The 22,580-nt window shown below is 41.4% G+C and overlaps 1 protein-coding gene across 1 annotated transcript in view; it reads right to left on the bottom strand.

Annotated features, from left to right (window-relative positions):
- Window positions 1–22,341, bottom strand: part of LOC137102696 (exostosin-1) — a 179,747-nt gene extending 157,406 nt beyond the window's left edge. The window contains exons 1-3 of the mRNA XM_067482468.1: window positions 21,314–22,341; window positions 19,996–20,303; window positions 18,113–18,849 (exon numbers count right to left, since the gene is read on the bottom strand). Of these exons, the coding sequence (XP_067338569.1) occupies window positions 18,113–18,849; window positions 19,996–20,298 (1,040 nt within the window). The 5' untranslated portion in view covers window positions 20,299–20,303; window positions 21,314–22,341. The remainder of the gene's footprint in view (window positions 1–18,112; window positions 18,850–19,995; window positions 20,304–21,313) is intronic.
- Between the last annotated feature and the right edge of the window lie 239 nt (window positions 22,342–22,580).

Genomic DNA, 22,580 nt, shown 5'->3' with positions numbered 1-22,580 from the left:
ATCTATAATACTACAATGATGTACTGTATTACTATGAATTAATGCCCATGTCCGTAGATAAAGTGTTTTAAATCAGCTCCATCTTTACCAGCTGCTATTTTTGTTCCATGCCACGTCTCCACAGTAACACAGATCTTTGCTCTTCTTTGCTTTCATTCCCACATTTGAATGTTTGTCAAACAAATCTGGACTCGACTTGTACATTTATGTTATGAATGTGCAGAGGTACTTCTTCGTGTAGTGTAGTACTTTCACTGCTTGCATTTTCCAGCCTTGTGTTAATACTATTTATGTAATCCTAGTTTTTAGTCGGGTCAAAGGATATTTAAGTTAATTTTAAAGGCTCCTAATAGAATTCAAATCAGAATTCAAATGTTTGAGGCTGAATAAGACCGTGGACATACAGTATGTGTGCTGTCAAACCAAGAATGTGAGTGTGTGTGTGCCTTCACAGTGATCCCTTACGCTCGGTTAATACTGCTCTTGTCCTTGAGCTACAAATGCAAATGACAGCTAGCTCCATTTTCTCCATCACACAGCTGGAGAGGCATTTGAAAGCATCACTCTTCGCCTCCTTTCACCTCCCCTGTAGACACACACACACACATGTTGACAATGGAAGCGTGTGTGTGGTGTGTCAGGCAGTGAAGATGAGCACCTCACATACATTGAACGTTTCTGCCTTAACCCTCACAACAAGCGTTGGATGGCCACAACCTTGACTTGATTTATTTACCTCTTTTCTTTAGCTTCTGCTCATCTAGTGTCTCGTTTTCCCTGTTCTTTTTTTTTTCCTGTATGTGTGTGTCGGTCTCACTCCCTCTCTTTCTTCTTCGGGATAATAGAACAGCCCTGCTTTTAAGAGCAGTTACAAAGTCAGGCTGGCAAGTAGCGAGAGCCCTGATCTTTACTCTGACATCTGACAAAACTCCACATGAACCCTGATGGATGGTCCTGACCCCACACTGCTGGAGATGACTGCAATGTGTGTGCTGGTATCTGTGTGTATACTCACATAAGTGACCTTCTGCAGGAGCAAGACAAGGCCATTGATTGTGGCCTGTAATTGGACAACATTATTGCATCCAGAACAGTTGTGTGATTGTCTGTGTGTGTCCTTTCATTGCTTTCACGTGGAAGCTTTCCGGAGCTTTACACTACTAGTGTCAGAGGAAGCTATAGCACCACAATTCACACATCATAAACCTGTGAGAGCAAGTGTCTCCAGGCGCTGTTTGACCATCTGAACATTACATGCAACGGTTTCCATGAGGAAACAGATGTCAGCCATTAAAGGATCAAATTAGAGCTGTATAAATGCCAGGACACCGTGGGAGGAACAAAAAAGTTTCTCAATTCATCCAAAAATGGAGCCAAAATAATCAGAAAGTGACAGAAATGTGAAACCTGTGTCTTCAATAGCTGATTGAATAAGATTCTGTTGTCCTCACTGTTTAACTCGCTGTTTACAGTAATAAACCAAATAATTGTGATTCCACACTCATGAGTTCATCAGTTCTCAGCAGCCTCTTCAAGAGATTGGATCCGATTCACTGTTACAGTAAAGGACATGTGTTTGGACATCTTTTTTATATTAGCTAAGGTCCACCTTAATGTTTCTGTTGGAGCAGAGACATGAAGCAGTGGGTGGCACCAATGTACTAATGTTGAATCTTCACTACTAGAAAATAAAAAAGAGAAGAGAAGAGAGAAATGAATGGTGTATAGACATTTATCAGGATAGGCCCCATAAATCACATCATCAAGTTTCTACTAAATATCACTAAAACTGGTTTATTCAAAGTTTTCACTAAATTATGGTGTAATGGCTCTGAAAATAAAAACTTATGATATACTGTATGTTCTCATGTTGATCATTACAGTTGTGTAAACGTGCACTCAAAAAGCTCAGCACTGGACCTGACCCCACCCACTGATGTAAGACCTGGGACCCAACTTGTACCCTATAGGCTACATTAACTTTCTTTCATCACCTACACTAATCAGCCACAAAACACGGCATAACAGGGATTCAGTAAACTTAAGTTGTGTTTGTTTTCTGAAACACTTTTCCCATCACAAATGTTTTAGCTCATGCAAACTGACACTAAAATAGCACATTTTGCACTAATCATCTGTCCATGCAGTTACATGAACAAAGTGCACTACGGGCATTTTCACTTCTGTTTTCAATCTAATCCCTATTTCAATTTACCCATTTTTAGTCAATCTTTCTTTACATGAATAATTTTTTCACCTCACCTGCAGGTAACTGACTTGGTCCAGGACTCTTCAGCATAGTGCATGTAGAGTTGTGGAAAATGCTAGAGAAACTTTTGAGCTATGTCACACATAGAAATTCATAACCTTGTGACATCACATCTGCAAGTCTTTAACATAGCCTGATTGTCGTTAGAAGGACATCTGGTTGCTGTAATTTGTTAGGTAGTACAACAAAGCAGCAGCTGGTGGAATCACAACAACGCATACACATGTGTACACACAGACACACACACACACACACGTAGAACTTACTACCCTGCCAGTCATTAAAAGATAAATTAGTAGAAACGTCTGGACACTTATTTGTGACAATCAGAGACAAAATAATGTCATAGTTGTTCAATTCATCTGATCCTTAAACCAAAGTCTGGAAGAAGAGAAGATAAGACTAATGATTGTGTGGTTGAATGGTTCATTAACTCTCCTGCGAGTCACCTAAAAAGTGCAGAGCTGCTGTGGATCACTGGAGCCCTTTACTTTTTAAAAGAACATTTTTTCTATACTTTTTGTGTATCAAGGATTGAAGTGGGAAACTTCAAACTGCCACTTATCTCACATTATCTGCATGTGTTATTTGGGCATCCGAAATAACGGCTCCCACCACATTACACAAGCAGTACGACCTGTAGGAATGTATAAATACAAGGCCAAACGCACCTTCAGGCTGTTTATGCTGTATGTGTTGTGTGCTCATGTAAATATGATGCCACTGCTGACACTTTCCACTTTCCATTTTATGCCTTTGTACCTCCCTGCAGCATTTTTCACATTTTTAAGCTGCTAAACTTTGGTATCTGTGGAACCACAGAGTTAGACTGTGTATTTACAGAGGATGAAGAGGCTGGGAAACCCTTTAAAAAACGAATTTTAAGTTATATCACATCTACTTCCTATAAAGTGGTTTTCTGACGCAAAACTGGGACCAAGCAGAGGATAACTGGGATCATGTAAACATACGTGGACATTTTGGAATCTACAATGTGAGATTGGGTTTGCAACAATGCTTAACCACCTGGAACTGAAAAGTTTTCAGATTCAATCCGGACAAAAAGCCACGGTGTCAAACTGATCTAAACTGCCTCGATCGTATCAGACACGTTTGGTATCTGCGGCAGAGTGTTTGTGCGGGTTAGACTGCTGTGTGTGATGGACCACTGAGTCAAAAAAATTAGGCTAAAAAAAGTATTTTGCTGCATGCAGGGCTGTGTGTTTGCACATGTTATGTGTACTGTAAGATACCTGCTCAACTTATCACCCTGAAAATCGTTTTTGGGGGCATGCTGTGTTTGCAGTGTGTGCTGAAGTGTTTGCACGGCAGAATATTAGCGAAGAAATGTATTTTTTGGTGTCTATGCTGTTTATATCCAATGCATATGTGGTCAGAGAAGAGGGTGGTCGTTTGCCCATGAAAGTATAAAGCATTTGGAAATTCTAGTCAGAGAACAACTGACAATATGTTCTTGTCATGCAGCATTTAATAAAACTGAGGTGGCTCATCACACAGTTTGGTTGATTTGATTGCAAGTACCACACATGAAAAACAAGTCGCAGGGCATAGGTGTAACGAGTACAACCCTGGAGCTAATGCTGTGCTTTTATTTGGAAAAACTGTTTCCTGCTGTAGCTACTTGACAGAGAACATTAGCTACATGCGTTTGTGAGAGGCTGAATACGTTATGCTCCAAACATCCCCACACTAACTGTAAAGGCTGACAGTGTGTGATCACACTTCCGATGTAGGGAGGTCTCATGTTTCCTTGCTTCCTCTCTCCTCGTGTCTTTTCCTTGCAACTCTCCCTACACTGATAATGAGGGACTTACATGCAAGCAACATATGTAAGTAAGAGAAACTCTGGGGCTTATACAGTAAGAGACTCGAGATGTACCCGCTAACTAAAGTGAAGGTTCCATGAGCAATAATCATGGTTTTAACATTGAGCTGAATGTCTCCTCTTGGTGGGGACATTTCTGTCCATGCCACTGAGATTCAACAGTCCAGCCTGAAGCTCTGTTCAGTTTTCAGCTCATTGTTCTGGTCCTTCACACCATCTGGTTGAGCCCCAGTGGCTCCCCCCCACCCCTCTGTGGGGAAACTATGGGCATCAGATCCCAGCCCACCGACCAACTAATTGTACACGATCTGCTCACAGCCAAATGGCGCAGAGCTGAAGTAAACAAGTGTGTGTGTGTGTGTGTGTGTGTGTGTGTGTGTGTGTGTGTGTGTGTGTGTGTGTGTGTGTAGAGATGTAAACATGGAACAAGCCAAGGATAGCCAAATTCTTTCTGAGGAGCTACAGCCACAAACCACAGCTAAAAGTGCAGTAATTTATTACACTGGATACTTGTGTAATAATCCCATTTAAAGAGCTCATGTCAAAAAATATTTAGAACTGGGGAAAAACACATATTTTATTTCTCTTTTATATAAAACAACACTGCCAGTAAATGTCTTTTGTGCCTGAACCTGAAATGAACATATATATATATATATATATAGAGAGAGAGAGAGAGAGAGAGAGAGCACAACAAAGTCATCTCAAGGCACTTTACAGAATAAAGTCCAGACTATACAAGCATGTAGAGACAACCCAACAAATCCCCCTTGAGCAAGCCCCTAGGCAACAGTGGAGAGGAAAAATGTAAATGATTTTACCAGCACTGATGCCTGATGTGATCTCATCCTAAAACTTGATCGATGCTGTCTGACACATTCAGGGAATATAAAAAGTGTTGGCAGACATTCATTTTCTAATACCTTCTTAAAAATATGCACGGTCTCTGCTTGAGTCCAGTTTATAAATTAGAGTTCCCAGAGATACATGTTCACAGGTGTTTTGCTGGTTACTTGTTGACCCTTACTGGTCATCATTTTCATACAGAAATAATAAAAGTTCCTAGAGACAACAGCCACCAGGATTCTTAGGTGATTATGAGTCTTATGTTTTGTGATTTTTCCATTGGGAAGTGTCAAAGCCAAACAATTTGCAAACAAAGAATTTACAAATACTGGAAACAGGAGATGATCTAAGGTACTAAAGGGGTCCTTGCATTTTCACATTTATATCACAGTGCTTTCTGTACACTTGACATCCATTCACGTTTGAGAATTGTTCTCCATTACACTTCTCCTAAAAAGAGCAACAGCATTACTGTACTGTGTCAATAGGTAATGCAGGTCTTTAGTAAATAGGAGACTCATGTTTGCCAAATCTGTATGTGGGCACACAAAGCACACATGCAAATATATATGAAGTATTCCTGTTTGTAAATCCCAATGAGTGTGTGACAGTGCTGATGTTACTAGAGTGTAGATGAACACAATCACACACACACACACACACACACACCACAGATAGAAGGAGAAGGTAATAAAAATGGAGATTAGGCTTTCGATTAAACTACTTTCTTATTCTCCAGCCTTTCAACAGCTGTGACTCAGAGCATCTTAGAAGAAGCCGTGGCCAATGCGCCGTCAGCGTTCGCAAGCAGAAATGACTTTGAACGCTCACTTCTGAGAGTGTGTCTGAGTTTCCAGTTGGCAGCCACAGCATTAACAGAGGAAGGTGTCATTGTGCAAATTGCATTAGTGTGTGTTTGCTCATGCATATGCATATGGAACAAACACACGGTGATGTGAAATAAACAAAACTACAAAGAAGCCGTCGACAGGTAGTAGACAGGGTCACAAGGGATGAGGCGATGGTGCACACACGCAGACTCACGTGCACACGCAAAGCAGGTCACGACTAAAAGCAGAAGTTAATAGAAAGATAAACTGCTGTCATCACATCAGAGACGTGTGAGGCTCAGTGAGCAGAGAGAATACAGAGATTCACAGGTTTGCTTTCAAAACAAATGCCAACAATTCACCACAAAGTTGTCACTGACATGTTTTCACTGAGAGATTTGTGAAGAAAGGATTTGTGGAAAACTTCCAGGTAACTTTGTTTTTTGTGAAATCTGGGAAGTAAACTTTACTACAGCAAGTTTAGCAAAAATCCCTGAAGGAGCTTCTCATCACTTAAATATTTAGGAACCTTAAAGGCTTTCTGCCTCCCAACAGTTTGTTGCTAACTATTAATCAGGCCTGAAAGTGACAGTACATCTAGGAACCCAGAAACACACACCCAGTCCAGATGGACAACCGTGGAGCCAAAAGGAAGAATTCCAGTAGTGGAGCTTTAACTATGTGTGCATAGCTACATTTTCAAAAAAACTGAATGACATATAAGCTTTATGTGTGTTTAAATCTGTCACTGTCACACTAAAATGTTAACTGTCTCAAAGACAAAACCTGCTGTTATCTCCTGGGGCAGAATTAGCTATTGGCGCCAGCAATTTAATCAGAGCTGTGGATTTTATGAAGCTGTGGGTGGATTTAAGGTGGGACAGTGTTTACCTGCTTAATGAATACACCTAAGGCTCTGAGCTTGATATGCATTCAGACGATAGAGGAAATGTTTCAGATAAATGTAGGCTATATGGTTCTATTTATTATTTTTAACAACTAAACTAAATACTAACACAGTCATCTCTAATAGGAATAACAACGTTGGATAATTGTTCTAATGCTACGGTGTTAGTGGAAGCTAATTTCTAATCAATGTTAGTGCTACTGTCTCACTAGGATTCATTTAAAAGCTAACAGAGCTGCCGGAACAGTCAATCAGTTCAGAGGTGACAGGCAGCTGAAACATGGCTATATGATGTATGTCGCAAACAAATTCCCTCTAAATTGCAATAGTGAAAATGTCCATATTTATGCCATTGTGATATTTTAGCCTTGTGTTTTCCACTCGCATTCATCCCTCCACTGTGTTTCTTTAAATTTTTAACATACATTACAGCTCAAATGCAGCAGCTCAAAGTAAGGAGGAGTCAGCTGGGCTGGACTGGCCATCTCTGAACACAAACTACAAGCCTAAGATATTTATCAATCTAAAACCTTTGCTAATACAATATGCACAACTGTGTGATCGAATACGCTATTTTGTCAGTGAAGCTTTTAGTTGAAAAATGGAGAATTTCTGACTCACTTATTGATAAAGTATTAAGAAAAACTGGAGGCTAAATAGACAAACTGTGTAACTCTGTTGCTCATTAGTGTCGTTTATTTGCTGTTTGTCAGTGAGACGTCTCCCCTCTCTTTTCCACGTCTTCTCTGTGAAGTAAGACGGAGAGAAAAGTGCGAGGAAAACAAAAAGTTGAGTTGCAGAACTTCAGTCTGAGAATTAGCAACCGACACAAAACATCCAGAGGTAATCTTGACAAGGTGTCAAACAGCAGCAGCACAATTTGTGTGTGATGTGTTTGAGTGTGCTACAGTCAGCAGGAACAACATATGGCCCCATTAAAAATAACACAAGTCATTTACCAGAACAGGTTAGATCTGCCAACACAGCTGCACGACTGCCGTCAGGAGTAATTCACTTTTATGACTCAGTGTACAGAACAAATCTACTTAAACGGAGAAAGATTTTATAATAAATCCTGATGCAAATAAAGGAATATTAGACAGTTTGTCCTGGATTAAAGCACAACTAAACATTCTGTACATTTATTCATATCCATTCATCCATGCTGACTCACGGTATCATGAAAAGGGATGTTCCAGTGCGTTATTGTTACAGAAACAACACACACGCATACACACACATGCACACACCATTTATATCACATGGAAGTGGTCGGTTACAATTCTGCTGTCAGGAGTCAAAGGGTCTCATACCATTTTCACAGCAACCCTGAGGCTGTTACTGCTCTATATTTATGACGTGTGTGTGTGTGGGGGTGTGTGCGTGTGTGGGCAGCTCTTCCCTCAGGCACATCAAACTCTCAGCATGTAAGGATGAACCAACAAGCATCAAGCAGACACACACACATAATCATCACATGGCCCTATTTCTGTCTGATCCCAACCTTGATATGACCTGCGCTCAACCCTCTGTCACGCTATGAGACCAACGCCGGCACTCACGTTATGATGGACGGACAGAGAAGGACGTGAGGAATGACTACGAGAGGAAAGAAAGAAACGAGCAGGTCAGTAGGGGAGGATGGAAATAAAAGAAGATAGGGAGACGAGGAAAAGACAGGAGGAAGGAGCGATATGGAGTAAAGAAGAAAGGTTAATAGGAGAAAAGAGGAGGAGGAAAGAAAAAAAGGAGGAGGAGGAGGCAAGGTAACAAGCAGAGGAAGAGGAATAATGAAAACTGAAGGGAATTCAAAAATTAGGTGGTAGGAGGAGAGGGAGAAAGAAACAAGGTACGAAGAAGAAATAGAATGAGGAAATAAGGAAGACAAAGGAGAGAGGAAACCAACCGAGGACAAAGGAAACAGAAGGTAAGAAGGAAAGAAATGAGAAAAATAAAAACTAAGTAACTAACCAAATAAGGTGGAAAAAGAAAAAGAAGAAAAATAAGAAAGAAAGGAAGAGAAGGATGGAAGCAGCAGAGTAGGTGAATGTGTAAGTGTGTGATAAGCAGCAGCTATCCGGCTCTATCAGCCTCAAGAGAGACGCTGATAAGAAGTTATTCTGATCATGTTTACACACAGACACTTTAAAGGGACTCTGCTGCTTTTCAACATTATTTCCGAAGTATTAATCTCTCTGACATGTCTCTACAGTCTATCATTAGAGCTTAAAATGCCCTCTGCCAAAATAAAAAACCTAAAACAATAATAATCAATAACTGTTCTAATCATTTTTCAAACAACTTGCTGCTTGAAGCTTCTCAAATGTGAACAGCTGTTGTATTACATAATACATTTTTAAAATTCTGTCACACAAAACAGTCAATTTAAAAAATCTTTTGGGGTATTTTCAATATTTTCTAACATTTAATGGACCAAAGGACTTAATGGGTAAAATAATGACTAGGTAACTAATGAAAGTTTTATTATCAGCCTGGAGGGGGAAAAACCAGAGGTTACACCTGTATATCAGAACTAATATAATAATAATATAATATAATAATATAATGAAAGGAAGAACAAGATGATGATGAGGAGGAAGAAGAAAATAAATAAAACTATGCAGACAACAGAAATATGTACTTGAGCAGTATTAGTGACTTAAAGAGTTATAAGTGATATTTTACCTAAATCTTGTCATTTATTCAAGTTCTTTATTGAAGGGTAGATTTAAGGTATTTTTTCTTTACATTTTCTGCTTCTTCCTGCAACAAACACAATATGGCAACTTGAAGTCAGCAGAAACAGCACTGACAGATCCATCCATGATGTGTGACCACTCATCCTGTGTAGGGTTTTGGGGGGGCTGGAGCATCTCTCAGGGGTCACACACTGTACAATACAGAGAGACATACATGCTTATCTCTGAAATGACTATACCTGACACAAGTACAGCGAAGACATGCAAACTCCAAACTGAAAGGCTGCAGTCTGTCTGGGAGGAGAAGCTGCAAACGTCTTACTCTTTCCCATGTCTATGACTGTGGGAGACAACCACAGCACCTAAAAGAACCCAGGCAGGTTCAGGAAAAACAAGCAAACTCTGCACAGACCGGGCGACCAGCTTGTCTGAACGCAGGACTTTGTTTCTGAGTGAATATACGGATAAGTACACGGTGTCCATTTCAGTTGTCCTGCATGACTCTGTTAACCTTACAAATCAGTGCGTCCTACAAAGGAACGGGCCTCATAATTTAAGACAAAGTGATCTTTGGCAGACTAACGGGGGCGATAAAAATGAAGCATAAAAACCCAGGTAAACTTCTTTGCCTGTGTGGATCTGCAGGAGGAGGACCCCCCCACCCCCACCCCCACCCCCCTCCGCCCATTTGTAAATCATGACACTGCAGAAGTCTATAGGCCAAGAATAGCCGGAGGGTTTCAAGATCACATTTTCATAATGAGAACCAATGAGCTGTAAATCCCTGCTGACAGAGTTATGGTGCGAGAAGAGCTTATCGCGGCGATACTGAAACTATTAAACAGTTGCCTCCCTCCGGCATTTGGTGTGAGTGTGTTTGTGTGTGTGTAAACATACAGTATATTTATACATGTGTGTTTGTCAGCATTAACAAGAAACAGCTGCATGTGGCAGTTCACTGTTAGATTCCCATCGTGACGCTTAGATACTCTTGGTTTGCACACTGTGTTTTTTTTAATTAAACACAAGCCACGTTGCCGTTTTGTGTGTGTGTGTGTGTGTGGCACCACCTTCCTCTGAGACACAAAAAGCACCTTGTTTGTTTATAGCATAATAAATCGCTTCTTTGTTTTTTTCTTATTGTTTTATTCTTAATTCAGTGCTTTTCAGATATAAATATTGTGCTGTCAGTGCCTACGGATGGTTCCTAAACTGCTTTAAAGACACTTTTTGTGGGCTACGTTGAACAAATATGTGCTAAGTGCAAGTTCAGGTAAATGCTGTTTGCATTTTTATTTCATTTCAATAGTGAGTGAATATGACACATTTTACACCAAGATGATCCTCTCTGATGCATCTGCTGTAACACATGCAGTCAAGCATCAATGACTGGAGCAGTTTGAGCCTGAAATAAATGAAATGACCATGTTTTACCTTTCCTGACCATTTTTCTCAGCTCAAGAGAGACAAATAATAGAAAATGTGGAGATATACAGCATCAATGCCTTCTTGTTTTTCTCTCCCACACGTCTTATTTGTGTTGGAGCTACAATGAAGTGTGCGTGCGTGCGTGAAATGTGATGGATTCACGTTGCAATCCATCCTGCCATGCACTGTTTCCACTATTTTACTGCCTCTCTAATTCAGTCCTCCCTGTCTCTCTCAGAGAGGATGGATGACATGCATCCTGGAATGACCCACACACCTTTACTCCAACCCATCTAATTCAGCTCTCGACGACAACATAACAATTAGTCAGGGGCCGTCCACAGAGAAACGGGTTGATGTGCAGCTGAACAAGAAGGTCGGCAACACATCAAACAGCTGCAGATGATGACACTGTTTTACAGACCTCCATTTATTTTCACCGGAAACACAGATTGCTCCTCCTCTGTGGTTGGTAAAGGCTGTAATGGGTGTGGTGATTAACAGCCATTGTGGTCTTTTCAGGAAAAGTGATTTAAATGTGAGTTTTAATTTTAATAAAGACATCCCTATCAGGCACAACTCTACACTATGAGGCAGAAAGTTGCCTACTGAAGCATAATTACAGGCTGATAGCACATCATTTAATGAGATTTTATCAGTTGTTAACAGTCAAATCAATTGACTTCCTGGTCTTAGTGATGGTTATTTTTTTAAACAATAGGACTTTAGAAATACTTAGGGAAAGATCAGGTTTTCATTTAAATGTTAATAAAGTAACAAAATCAGCGTTTCCGTGACTTTTTTTAACCTTTGATTTTTCCATAATCTTAAATGTCACGTGTTACAATCAAAAGCTCTAAAAAAAATAGAACCTTTACTTTATTATTTTAAATTTGAGAAAAAAAAATAGCAGAACTGTTAATAGCAGAGCTGTTCAAATCATTCAAATAAACCGACGTATGTACAAATATTTCTTTTCGGTTCCTGGTGTTTTTTTTTTTTTCAGCCAGTTTGGTGAACCACATCTCAAACGGATGCTCTGTCCACATATGAGTAAAAAGCTATTTGAAAATGGTGAGAGCAGATCCATGTTAGTGTTAAATGTTACAAGTAACCCTTTATGTACACTGTGCTATTCTGAGAGCAACGACAAAAAGTAAATTCGATCAATCTCACCAGTGTGTGTCACTTTGTGAACTTCACATTAACTGCGTGACCTTTGACACATTAACTTTTAACTCCCCGTTACAGCTGACAAGGGTCAGCTAAAACAAATGACCAAACCTCGTTGTACTAAATGCCAATCTATGTTTGGCTTTTACAAGTCAAAAAGGACCATTAACCTCTGTTCATCTTGTAAATGGCTGCACTGAACAAGTCAAACCTGATCAATAGAGCTGCTTTTTACCCTGCAACCAGCCTTGCAAGAAACCTTCAATGTATTGATGAGTTCAGCTTCTGTCTTCTGCTGCACAAATTTGCAGGTGCTTTAAGGCCCCTGAGAAACTCTTATTGAGCCTGTAATAAACTCTGAAAACACAGCCAAGTTTGCTCAGTACATTTACAACTTATTCCCTTCCAGCAGCTTAAGGAAAGTGCGACTAGATGTAACATTACAGACGTACTAAGCCAAAGAAAACCTACTACTGCAACCAAAGAAACTATTAGTTAAACTATGAAATTCAATCCTACTCAAAATAATCAAGACAAAGCACTGACAAACTTTTTTTTTAGTTTTGTCATTTAAATAAAGTTCAAGAGAATTTAGAAAAATCAAAGGTTTGTGTCTTAGAAAGCAGTTTTCTATATTTATTTCCTGGTGCCCCCTTTCTTCTTCTGCACATGTGCATTTGTACCAACAGGCTGGTTTAGCCTGATTCTTGTTTCTTTAATTAGCCTCCTAAATTGGTCACACATCAAAGTTTCCTTAAAGTCCTAAATTTGGCTCTGTGAAACTGGCAGGCTCTGTTATTATTCCTCACGGTGCTCCTCATCATGACTTGCATCAAAGATGCACTGAGACAGCAGTAAAACCTTTTCCACGGTTTAGTTTAGCTCGGCAGCCGAGCGGGAAAGAAGGGAGTGAAAAGAGGGAGACGAGCGAGGACGAGGACAGATAAGGCAAAGAAGGAGAGAATAGGGGGAGGGAGTGGAAGAAGGAGGAGAAAATGAAGGTGAAGAGCGAAGGAAGGGTGTGAGGGAGATAAGCAGTGACAAGGAAAGAGTACATCGACTTTTGATGTGCTTTTATAGAACATCACACAACAAGACTGGGAAAAAATAAGTAAACACACACACACTCTGCACTTAGTCTCCTACACATCGACAGCGCCGGCCACCCTCATGACCACAGCTGACATTTAAATTAATACAGAGCCTTTTCTCCTGTCATACATATTGAATTGTGCAGCTGTCCAACATTCACAGATGTGACAGCAGCTGTTTCCATCTGAGCATTTGCATACAGGGACAAATCAAATGAGAAAGTCCGAACAGACAGTAGCACATTATAACTAATTCACTCTGTGTCTTTTCATTATGAAACAACTTGTGAGGGGAATACATTTGTTAAATGATGACAGAGTGACGTTTGAGCACTCAGTGAGAAATTTGTGGCCAATACTGTTCAGAGATTACGTGTGTGTGTTATACAATGTTTCCTGTCAATGCAAACACATATTTGTTTCTTACCAGGATCGATTAGGAAACACCCGTTTCTTTGGTGACCTAGCGTGTATTTGGTCTATGAAACCTTGTCATTTTAATACAAAATACATTTGAATAAAAAGTTTTGAGTCTGTTTTTTGTCATTTTGTGGATAGTTTCATATAATCTATCATTGTGGAGACCTTTTCTATGTTTTTAGTTGTTGTTATGCATCAGTTTCTGGTCATTTTGTATGTTTTATTTTTTCAAAGAACCAATAGTTACTTCCAAGGCTCTGGTCCATGGGCCGCTGACCTCTGGTGGCCCTTGACCTATAGGTCTGTTCAGCGATCCATCCATGGATACACCACTGTCCAAAACTCCACACCTAGATCCAGGCGACTTTTTATATGTAAGGCTAAATCTGTAGAGGTCCAACATCAGCATCAAACAAAGTCATTACATAAACAAGGGTTTAAACAAAGTATAGTAAAGTAACAGGAGTGAACTGCAACATAACTAACCATGCCGCAATAAAAGTTTGACATTTCCAAAACGCAACTGCCTCACAAGTTGTAAGGAGTCTAATCATACAACACACGGTCCTAGTGTTAGCTACTAATAAAAGCAAGTTCTGAATACGAGGTCCTCCCTCCCCAAATCCCCAGTGTTATTACTTCATCATCTGTTAAGCTTGTAGATATTTAGCACTTGGTCAATGTAGAGTATTTAGCATCTAAACAGCTGGATTCCTTGTTCAGAAGTTGACAGAGACCAAATCAGAGATTACAGTTACTCCAAAAAAAGGACAGAGGCATCTACGATTATTACAAGGTCCGACAGAGGTCGATGAGCCGAGAGGAGAAAACTAAGATGTTTATGGATTTGCTGTACAGGCAGCAGCACACCTCTCCTCACAGTTGACCTTGGTCTGCACTCCTCTCCTGTTCCCCTCTCTACTCTGACCAATAACAGACGTGACAGTGACCTCAATTAAGTTTTTTATCTGTCGCTCCGTAAATTGAGCCCGATATCAAACATTCTTTGGGGAGACACTTCTGTACCGCGAGGCTCTAATTGGTTGAGCCGCCTGTTATCTATGTACAGTAAAACAGCCCCGAGTTCAAACCAGCGCTTCTCAGTGGGAGGTGAGATCTCTATCTATCCCCTTCATTCACAGCTTAATTCAATTGGAAGGCAATTATCGACCGCCCCGAGGCTTCAGGATCCTTGTTGGTTTCTGTTCTCATCGGGGAGCCTCGCTGTAAGATCCCCATCAACTGCGCTGGGTGATGAGTGCATCGATGTGCTGTGTGTAAAACAGCGGAGCAGGCTGCAGAAAGGAAACAGTCACAAGCTCACAACTCAAAGCAGCATCAAGCAGCACAAGTTTACACAAAAGTTCACAAACTTTTGTCTTTGTGGGCAAAGAGCCATCAAATGGACTCATATCTTCAGTCAGTATGTTTTCTACAGTCTAACAAATGTTGGGGTATGCTACTTAAAACATTTTATTTAAGGAAACTTTTACTTTTACTGACTGCTTTAACAAGATTTGTGCTAATATTTGCATATTAGGGACTCAATCATGTGATAAGCCTTTCTTTCTAGTCTTTCTGTTCCACTACACTTAGTCCAGCCCTTCAGTTGTTAGTCATTATAAATTAAAAATAACAGGAATAATACAACATGTGTCAGTTCTGCAGAAACACTGAAATTCCTATTCTTCCTCAGCTTTCTCCAACTTTCAGTTTAAAACAAACTTTTTTTTTTAAAACACATGTGCCGTCTCAGACCATGAAATAAACTGGAGCTTGTCAAGTCAAGCATTGTCAGGAGCCTCATTGTGAGGGAAGCAGCTGACCTCATCCCCATGATGATCCCAGCATGGACACTGGCCTTCTCTGATTGGTTAGAAGGGTCAGCCTCGCTTAAACAACTTTAGAGGGGTGCATCTCAGCACTGCTGCCGGTCTGTTCAATGGGTCTGGGTCATAGGAGCATCGGATAGATCCTCTCAACATTCAGATAACTTTTGGAACAAAAATATTAACACATTTTTAGAATTATGCTCGAACCTTTATCTTAATGTAGATAACTGCAATCAAAGTCTCCTGTGACGCAGACCCCCCCTTTTTTTTTAAAAGCAATTGATCAGCTCCAGAAAACATTTTTTTTAAATAATTAAAGACTGAAACCTTCAAGGTCCCTGTGTCCTTGTGTTAAGAAAAGCATTTCATTCAATGACAAACAGGGCTACGAGAGAAATGAAAGAAATGAAAGCAGTGCTGAGAGCTAAACTCAGAGCCGCTGTCACAATAAGCTCTCTGTGGATATCAGGTCAATGCCAGGCTGACATAGACAATGGAATAATGTACTATTTATTTAGTGAAGGAGCCTCTTAAGAGCGTTTTGCTCATTTACGTACGCTATTGATTATCAGCCTTTGTGTGCCATGCAGCAGGCAGAGGACATTTGTAGAGTTTCTTTTTTTTTTTCAGTTGTAAAAAATGACATCTTTTGTCATTGTTTCTCTGTGCTTCAAAAGCCACCAGTTCTTCCCGATAGCAGTCATTAATGAGTCACGTACTCTAACTTAATGTATCGGTGGCAATTAAAGAAAAGGCTTTTCACTGGTGTTTCCACTATAATGTTCTGCTGTGTCGCTGTAAGTTTGCGTTAATAGCAGCAACCCGCCCACCATCCACCCGGAGAACAGAAGCAAAACCTAACACACAGAAAACTTTTCCCTTGAGTCCCTTTTGTATTTATCTCAAAAAGTTGCATATACTGCATCATAATTGAGTCTGTATTGTGGGGATGAGTTTTACAGTATCTGCAAGTGACTGCAGCTGATAAAGTGTTGGTATTAACTCATGTAGCAAAGAGATTTAACACTGTGTAGCAGTGATTACAGTCGCTGCACTTTCATAAATATATTGCAGTCCATTAGTATGAGGAGGCTGACAGTTTAGTTTTGCTGTGTTGAGTTTGTACTTCAGCACATTAGACTTGAAACTTGAACCAGAACTACGATGTAACTGCTGACTTTTCTTTTTAATTTGATGGAGTTTACAACCACATCCACGAAGCAGTAGAGGAAATGTGGCTCTTTCTTTGCATGACCTCACTATTCAAGACAAATGAAAACATTTAAAAGAAGTCATAATACTTCAAGTCATTTTTCAGCCAGTCACTGAAGGTTTTTTCATACAGTTTCACATCACATGTGTCATATGCGCTGCCATGAAAGTACATTTCTGAAGTATAGTGAGGAGCAAGTGGGAGCTGCTAAGTTGATCACAAGATGAAACATGTCAGCAGGTGGAACCATACACAAGCAGCTTGTGCACAAACCAGTGAACTCTGAGCATCAGCCCGAGCCCAGAATAATGGGGAGGGTTGCATGAGGAAGAGCATCTGGTGTAAAAGTCTGTGCCAAACCAGTGTGGGGACCAGATGACCCACAACAAGATAAAAAACAGAAGACATGCAGCCTTTGCAAGAACCAGAGCAACACATCACAACATCAGTGGAAACATTATGTTTAGGGGTCACAATACTGTTAATGCCTCTTCACGCGTCAAGATTATCTGATGATCCTGTCTGTCTAATTACGGTAAGGCTGACTCAGTCTGCCCTGTTTACCCAAGCTGGAACTTATGTGTATATGTGGGATAACTGCCCCGCTGCTTTAGCCTGAAACTGTTTATAAAAAGAGCTACTATAGCTGCTATAGTATCCTCTGCATTTAATATGAATGAGAACACTTCAGCATTTTAATGTCACAGTCCAAAGATAATGTGCTAGAATGAAGCCAAAAGTGTGAAAATGTGTCCCTGACTTCACTGCATGCAGATGCTCACTGTAAAATGTTAGTGGTTGTTCAGCAGCACTGAGCGTGTTTGTGGACCCACCGTGGTTTCACTTCAAGCCTTGGCAATTTTTTAAACTAAAATATGCAACATATGGCTGTGGGGCTAACATATCCAGGATAACGCATGAGAAGCTGAGAAAGTTGTTCTTACTTCCCATCGCATGCAGTGGTTTCCCTTCTTCCACTTGTCAGCACCGAACTTCTCGACCAACTACTGAGCTGACAAAAACTTTCCTTCTCTCAACATCCCTCACCTCTGCTCTCCTGCTTATCTCCTTCTCTCATCCCTCCACACACTCATACAAAACACGCACACAACAGCACAAAAACATTTTCATAGCATTTTGTCCAACAAGCACTTCAAAGCTCAAGTCCCGTGATTAATGTGGATGGTGTACGTGAAAGCCTGAATGAAGAGCTGCTCCAGTGCTCTCAAGCAGGAGAGTTTTTTAGCCAGTAAACCAAATTTGTAGTGATTGACTGTAACAACACAGACACACCCCGGTACACAAACACAACAAGCACTTGTGAGAAGCTGTGCTGAAACAACCAACAGCAAATAGGAGCTAATAAGGAGACATGTTGCTAATGGAAAACCACAAAAAATATATAAAATATCACCAGAAGTGAAAGAATGAGACTTGCTAAAACTTGGACTATGAATAACTCCCGATCGGTGGATCCTTAAAGCACCAGTGCTCTTTTCAAATGGAAATACCCAGAAACAGCAAAAGCACAGTAAAGAGATGAAAAAGTATGTCTTACTTTGAGTATTCTTCATTATCTCTGTCACAGCGAGAGTCCTTGTGCTTCTCCCAGTCTTTGCCATGTTTACACGTGGTCAGCAGAATAATATCTTCTCCATTATGGATGTGATACAGAGCGTTCCTCGTCTCCGAGCCGATGCCAGTTAGATAGCGCTTCCCTTTGAAAACCAGCAGGTACTTCCTGGAAGGCGTCAGGTACCCTATGCCCCCTCCTGTCAGAGGGTGCTCCTTGGAAAACAGAGGGATGGAGATGTCAAAGTTCGGTCGGAAGTTGACCACATCTGCGCTGGCCTTGGCTAGCATGGCCTGACCCACCTCAAAGCCCAGATCCTCTGTGTAGTCTGGCCAGGTGCCAGAGTAGAGGTTGAATATGAGGTGGTTCCTGCCATCGCTCCACGTCGGCAGACTCTGGATGCGGGACCTGACGTTCTGGACGTACTGAACCGAGAGCTGGTCCCTGTCCAACGTATCCACGGCTAAAATGAACAGACAGGCCCTGGAGGGGTCTGTGGTGTAGAAGCGGGACTCCTTGATGGAGGACAGGATCTTCTGATAGGTCTCTGAGACCTCATCCCCTCTCTGGGGAGGGTAGATGTAAACCCTGAAGCCCAGCTGGCAGCGAGCAAAGTCGAAGCAGGTTTCCATGCGGCAGCGCCTGTTCTTGTAGATGTTGTCCCGGATCGCCCGTCGTTCACGAGGGGAGGTGTGCTGGTGATGGAGCTGGGGGCTGTCCTCCTGGTTACACACAAACATGGTGTTAGTACAACACAAAACACAAAAAATTTACCTCAATATTACCAAAGTTTATGTGCAGACAGTGTGAAAACCAAAATTCGTTATGAAATACAAATAAAAGAGTTTGTACAAGGTGTTGTTGAAGTTAGTGTTTACTGTTTTTTGCAAAGTTACTCTCAGTATAGAAATTTCTGTGCTAAGTTGTAGCCGTCTGAAGCTTCACACTGACTCTGGTGACACATTTATAGGAAATTCTCCAGAAAAGACACATATGACTACCACAGTAATTAATTAAGATTTGCTAACATTTTGTTGTAATAGACACCAGGATCATCTGCACATGTACTGCATTGTAGTATATGCAGTACATCCATGTGGTTGTTTACTTTACATAAACTGTGAAATCGAGAAATTTTATGTCTTTAAACGTAGTTCCTCAAACCACCTTTACTGAATAATTTGTGACCCTCTTGGTATCTAAAGCACCATGGTTCCTACAGAAAGAGAACATACTACAGAATAAATACTTTTACCATGATAGTTACAAAGCCTGTTGTCACGGGTCCTCATGTCATTACACCCCACCCTCTCCCATATGTCCTTTAAGTCGTTCTGACAAATGAAGGTAGAGAATAATCTTTAACAAATGTTTGGGGACATACTGAAGTTCGGTTTGTAAGTCAGAACTCTAAGAAAATAATTTCTACTTTTACCTTAGACCCCCTTCAGTAAAAGTAGAAATTATTTTCTACATATATAAGTTAAATAAACTTTATTTTGTGCCTCTGGGGGGAGCTGTGTGAACTCTGACATGTTGCAGCTGGTTGAGAGTGAAGACGTTTGAAAATTAAAAAAAATCTGGGGGTGTGAAGTCAGTGAGAAGTGAGTTCACCAGACCTCTGTAGGCTGCTCATCGCTACCAGCTTAACATGCCTGAATCTCTGACCTTACTGCTGAGTTGAGGTGCCTTCTGGGTAATGAAGGCGCCAACTTAAAGAAAGTGGAATGAAAAACAGTTGTTCTGTTTGTGAACTGGCAGTGGTATAAAAGTGCAATACTACATGTGTGAAGTATTATTTTATTTCACTAAAATGTCCGACTTCTTCTTCTGCCATAAGAAACTACAGCATTCTTTATTTACACTACCTCCTGCTCTCCCCCCTCCAGGTAGGGCTCCAGCCGCTCGGTCGACTCTGGCCAGTGTTTGGGAGGTCTGGACGGGCTTCTCTGGGGCAGAGGCTGGGGTTGATACACGTCCTGACTCTGGTGGTAGTACTGATACTCCTGGTGGTGGTACTGGGGGTACTGGGGGTACTGGGGGTACTGGGGAAACTGGTGGTATTGGTACTGCTGCTGCTGGAAGTCTCTGATCTGCAGTCCCCACAAGTAGACGAGGAAGAGAAGACCGGCCCCCACAGACACGAGCAGGTACCGCTTCTTGGCCTGCATGTGTGCTGTGGGGGGAGGAAAGGGAGGGGGTGGTGGGTTTGGGGGGGTGAGAGGGAGAGAGGTTAAGAGGAATGTGCAAGAAGAGAAGGAGGAAAGGGGAAAAGATTAGGAACTAGGAAATGGGACAGGCAGGTCCTCACAGGTCAGCTTCACTCACAGGACAGCCTCTCTGTCCACACCTCAGCATTTTGGGATCAGAAGTCGTTAAAAGAAAACAAAAATTACAAATCAGCCATTTTATAAGAAGGTGTTTTACAGTAAACCATAATATGCTGTATTATAAAGTTCCTCTGATGCCAATGCGTGAGATGTGATCATCTTTGTCAGGTGAACTATAAAAACGCATGAAACGGTAGCACTAGGGTTAAACTTCAAGTTTCACACACTGTGAAATGAACATCATAAACTTCCCTTTAAACTCCCGACCACCCTCCACCCACCCGACCCATAATAACGTACTGATCCTGCTTTTTTAAACATTTTAGCTTTTTTTTTAACCTGAGCACAAGCATCGAAACCTGTTATTGACAATTTTGGCAATGAAACACGTGTTTGCATTTATCAAAGATATTTACCTAATAGCACGTGACTGGGGACCTTTTTCAAACTCTTTTTTTTTTAATCAAACATTAACTTTGCAGCAGTTTGCTTCTCCAAAACTTCCCCTCCTTGCTGTTTCGCACGGTTCACTTCTGTGGAAGCGACTGTGAACATTTTCCAACATTTTCATCACTAAAGCTCCACCATAAGATCACGGGGGGAGGAGGAGGGTGCGGAATAAAAGAGCGGCAGCTGGAGATTTGTGGAAGGAAGATGTTCGATCTAATCCAAGAAGCACCGCGGCACTAAAAAGCAGGATTTTTCTTTTTTAATTAAGTTTTGAGCAGCGGGGGCATTTAGTAAATCATGCAAATGCCGTTGTGATTGTGCAAAAGTTCAGTATTTCTTTCACTTTCCTGCAGTGATTCTGCACCTTAAATAGAGAAAGAACCAAACTCTGCTCACTGAAATCTACCTGTTCACAAGGAACACCTGTGGTCCCAGGAAGGGATCAGGATGCCCGCTGCTCCCCTTTCCAGCCTGAGCAGGACTCCACAGTTTAGATGCATATTCTCCCGTTATCCTTCAAACAACGAGGCGGAATTCCATCCACACATGATACATGGTGTTAGAACCGCGCTTAGGTTCACGCTTAGGCGTTTAGCGAGCGGAGCTTCCGCAGGGAGCCTACGCCGAGTCCCAGTCACAAACTTTCCCCCCAGAAACGACCGAAGACAGATCTCTCCGCAAACGAGGCTCCGACCGGGCGAACCCACAGCGATCTGTCAGCACAGCAGGTCCCCACGTTTCGGATTCAGGTACGCAGCCATTTGCCGGAACAGCCGCGACCAAATCGACAGCATCCATACAGAATTAACTGACGTGCTACACAAGACGCGTACATCTCCTGTTTATAACTGTCATCCTCTTCTCCAAAAAAATACAAAAAATAAAATAAAAATGCCGGCAAGAGGCGATCTAAACTTTGTAAATTAAATCCACACTCCCACCTTCGCGCTGCGGCTCACAGTAAGAAATAAGAAGAAATCATCATCCAGGTAAGTTATGGAAATGCCGGCGCACCTGATCCGGTGAGACGCGCGTCGATAAAATCATGTTAGGAGCGACTTCACGGTCCGCTGAGTGGGAGGCGGTGGGTTTTCCCAAAGGGGTTTAAGTAATGGATCAAATTAACATCGCGGGTGTGTAGAGGGATCCTTCTTGGGCTATTCCATCCCGAATACTCGCATCCAGCAGCCCCGTTGCACTCAGGTTTTCATCCGCAAATCCCCAGTTGGATCTGGGCTGCGCCACCGTGCAGCATCCAGCAGCATCCAGCAGCAGGCTGCCACACCGAAGGACTGAAGAAGCGTGTGTGGGGGGCGTCAGTTTGTCTCAAAGAAGGGTCGAGACCAGGCCAGGATTCCACATCTGTCAGTCTGTACCTTTGGTTTGATCAAAAACAAGCAGTAAAGAGAAAGAAACGTCTTTCAGGTTTCAGGCTGTGTGTTTGCAAACCAAACTCCATTCAGAAACCTGCAAATTGAAGACACGCGTGTTATTGAAAAGTGGTGGCTTAATAATACCATTTAGAAAGTTTAAAAAAACTCTCTTATGATGTGAACTTTCAAATACGTCCGACTACGTACGTCTGTCTGTTCGTTTAACTCTGTCCTGTCAGCCGAATTATTTTGTCTCCAATCAAGAAAATGTCTTCAAGGCGTCTTTCTTTCCACAGTTCA

This window comes from Channa argus, chromosome 17 (assembly GCF_033026475.1).
Source record: "Channa argus isolate prfri chromosome 17, Channa argus male v1.0, whole genome shotgun sequence".
NCBI classification, from domain to species: Eukaryota; Metazoa; Chordata; class Actinopteri; order Anabantiformes; family Channidae; genus Channa; species Channa argus.
Note: the sequence above shows the minus strand (reverse complement) of the source record. Positions and strands in the feature narration are given on the sequence as shown.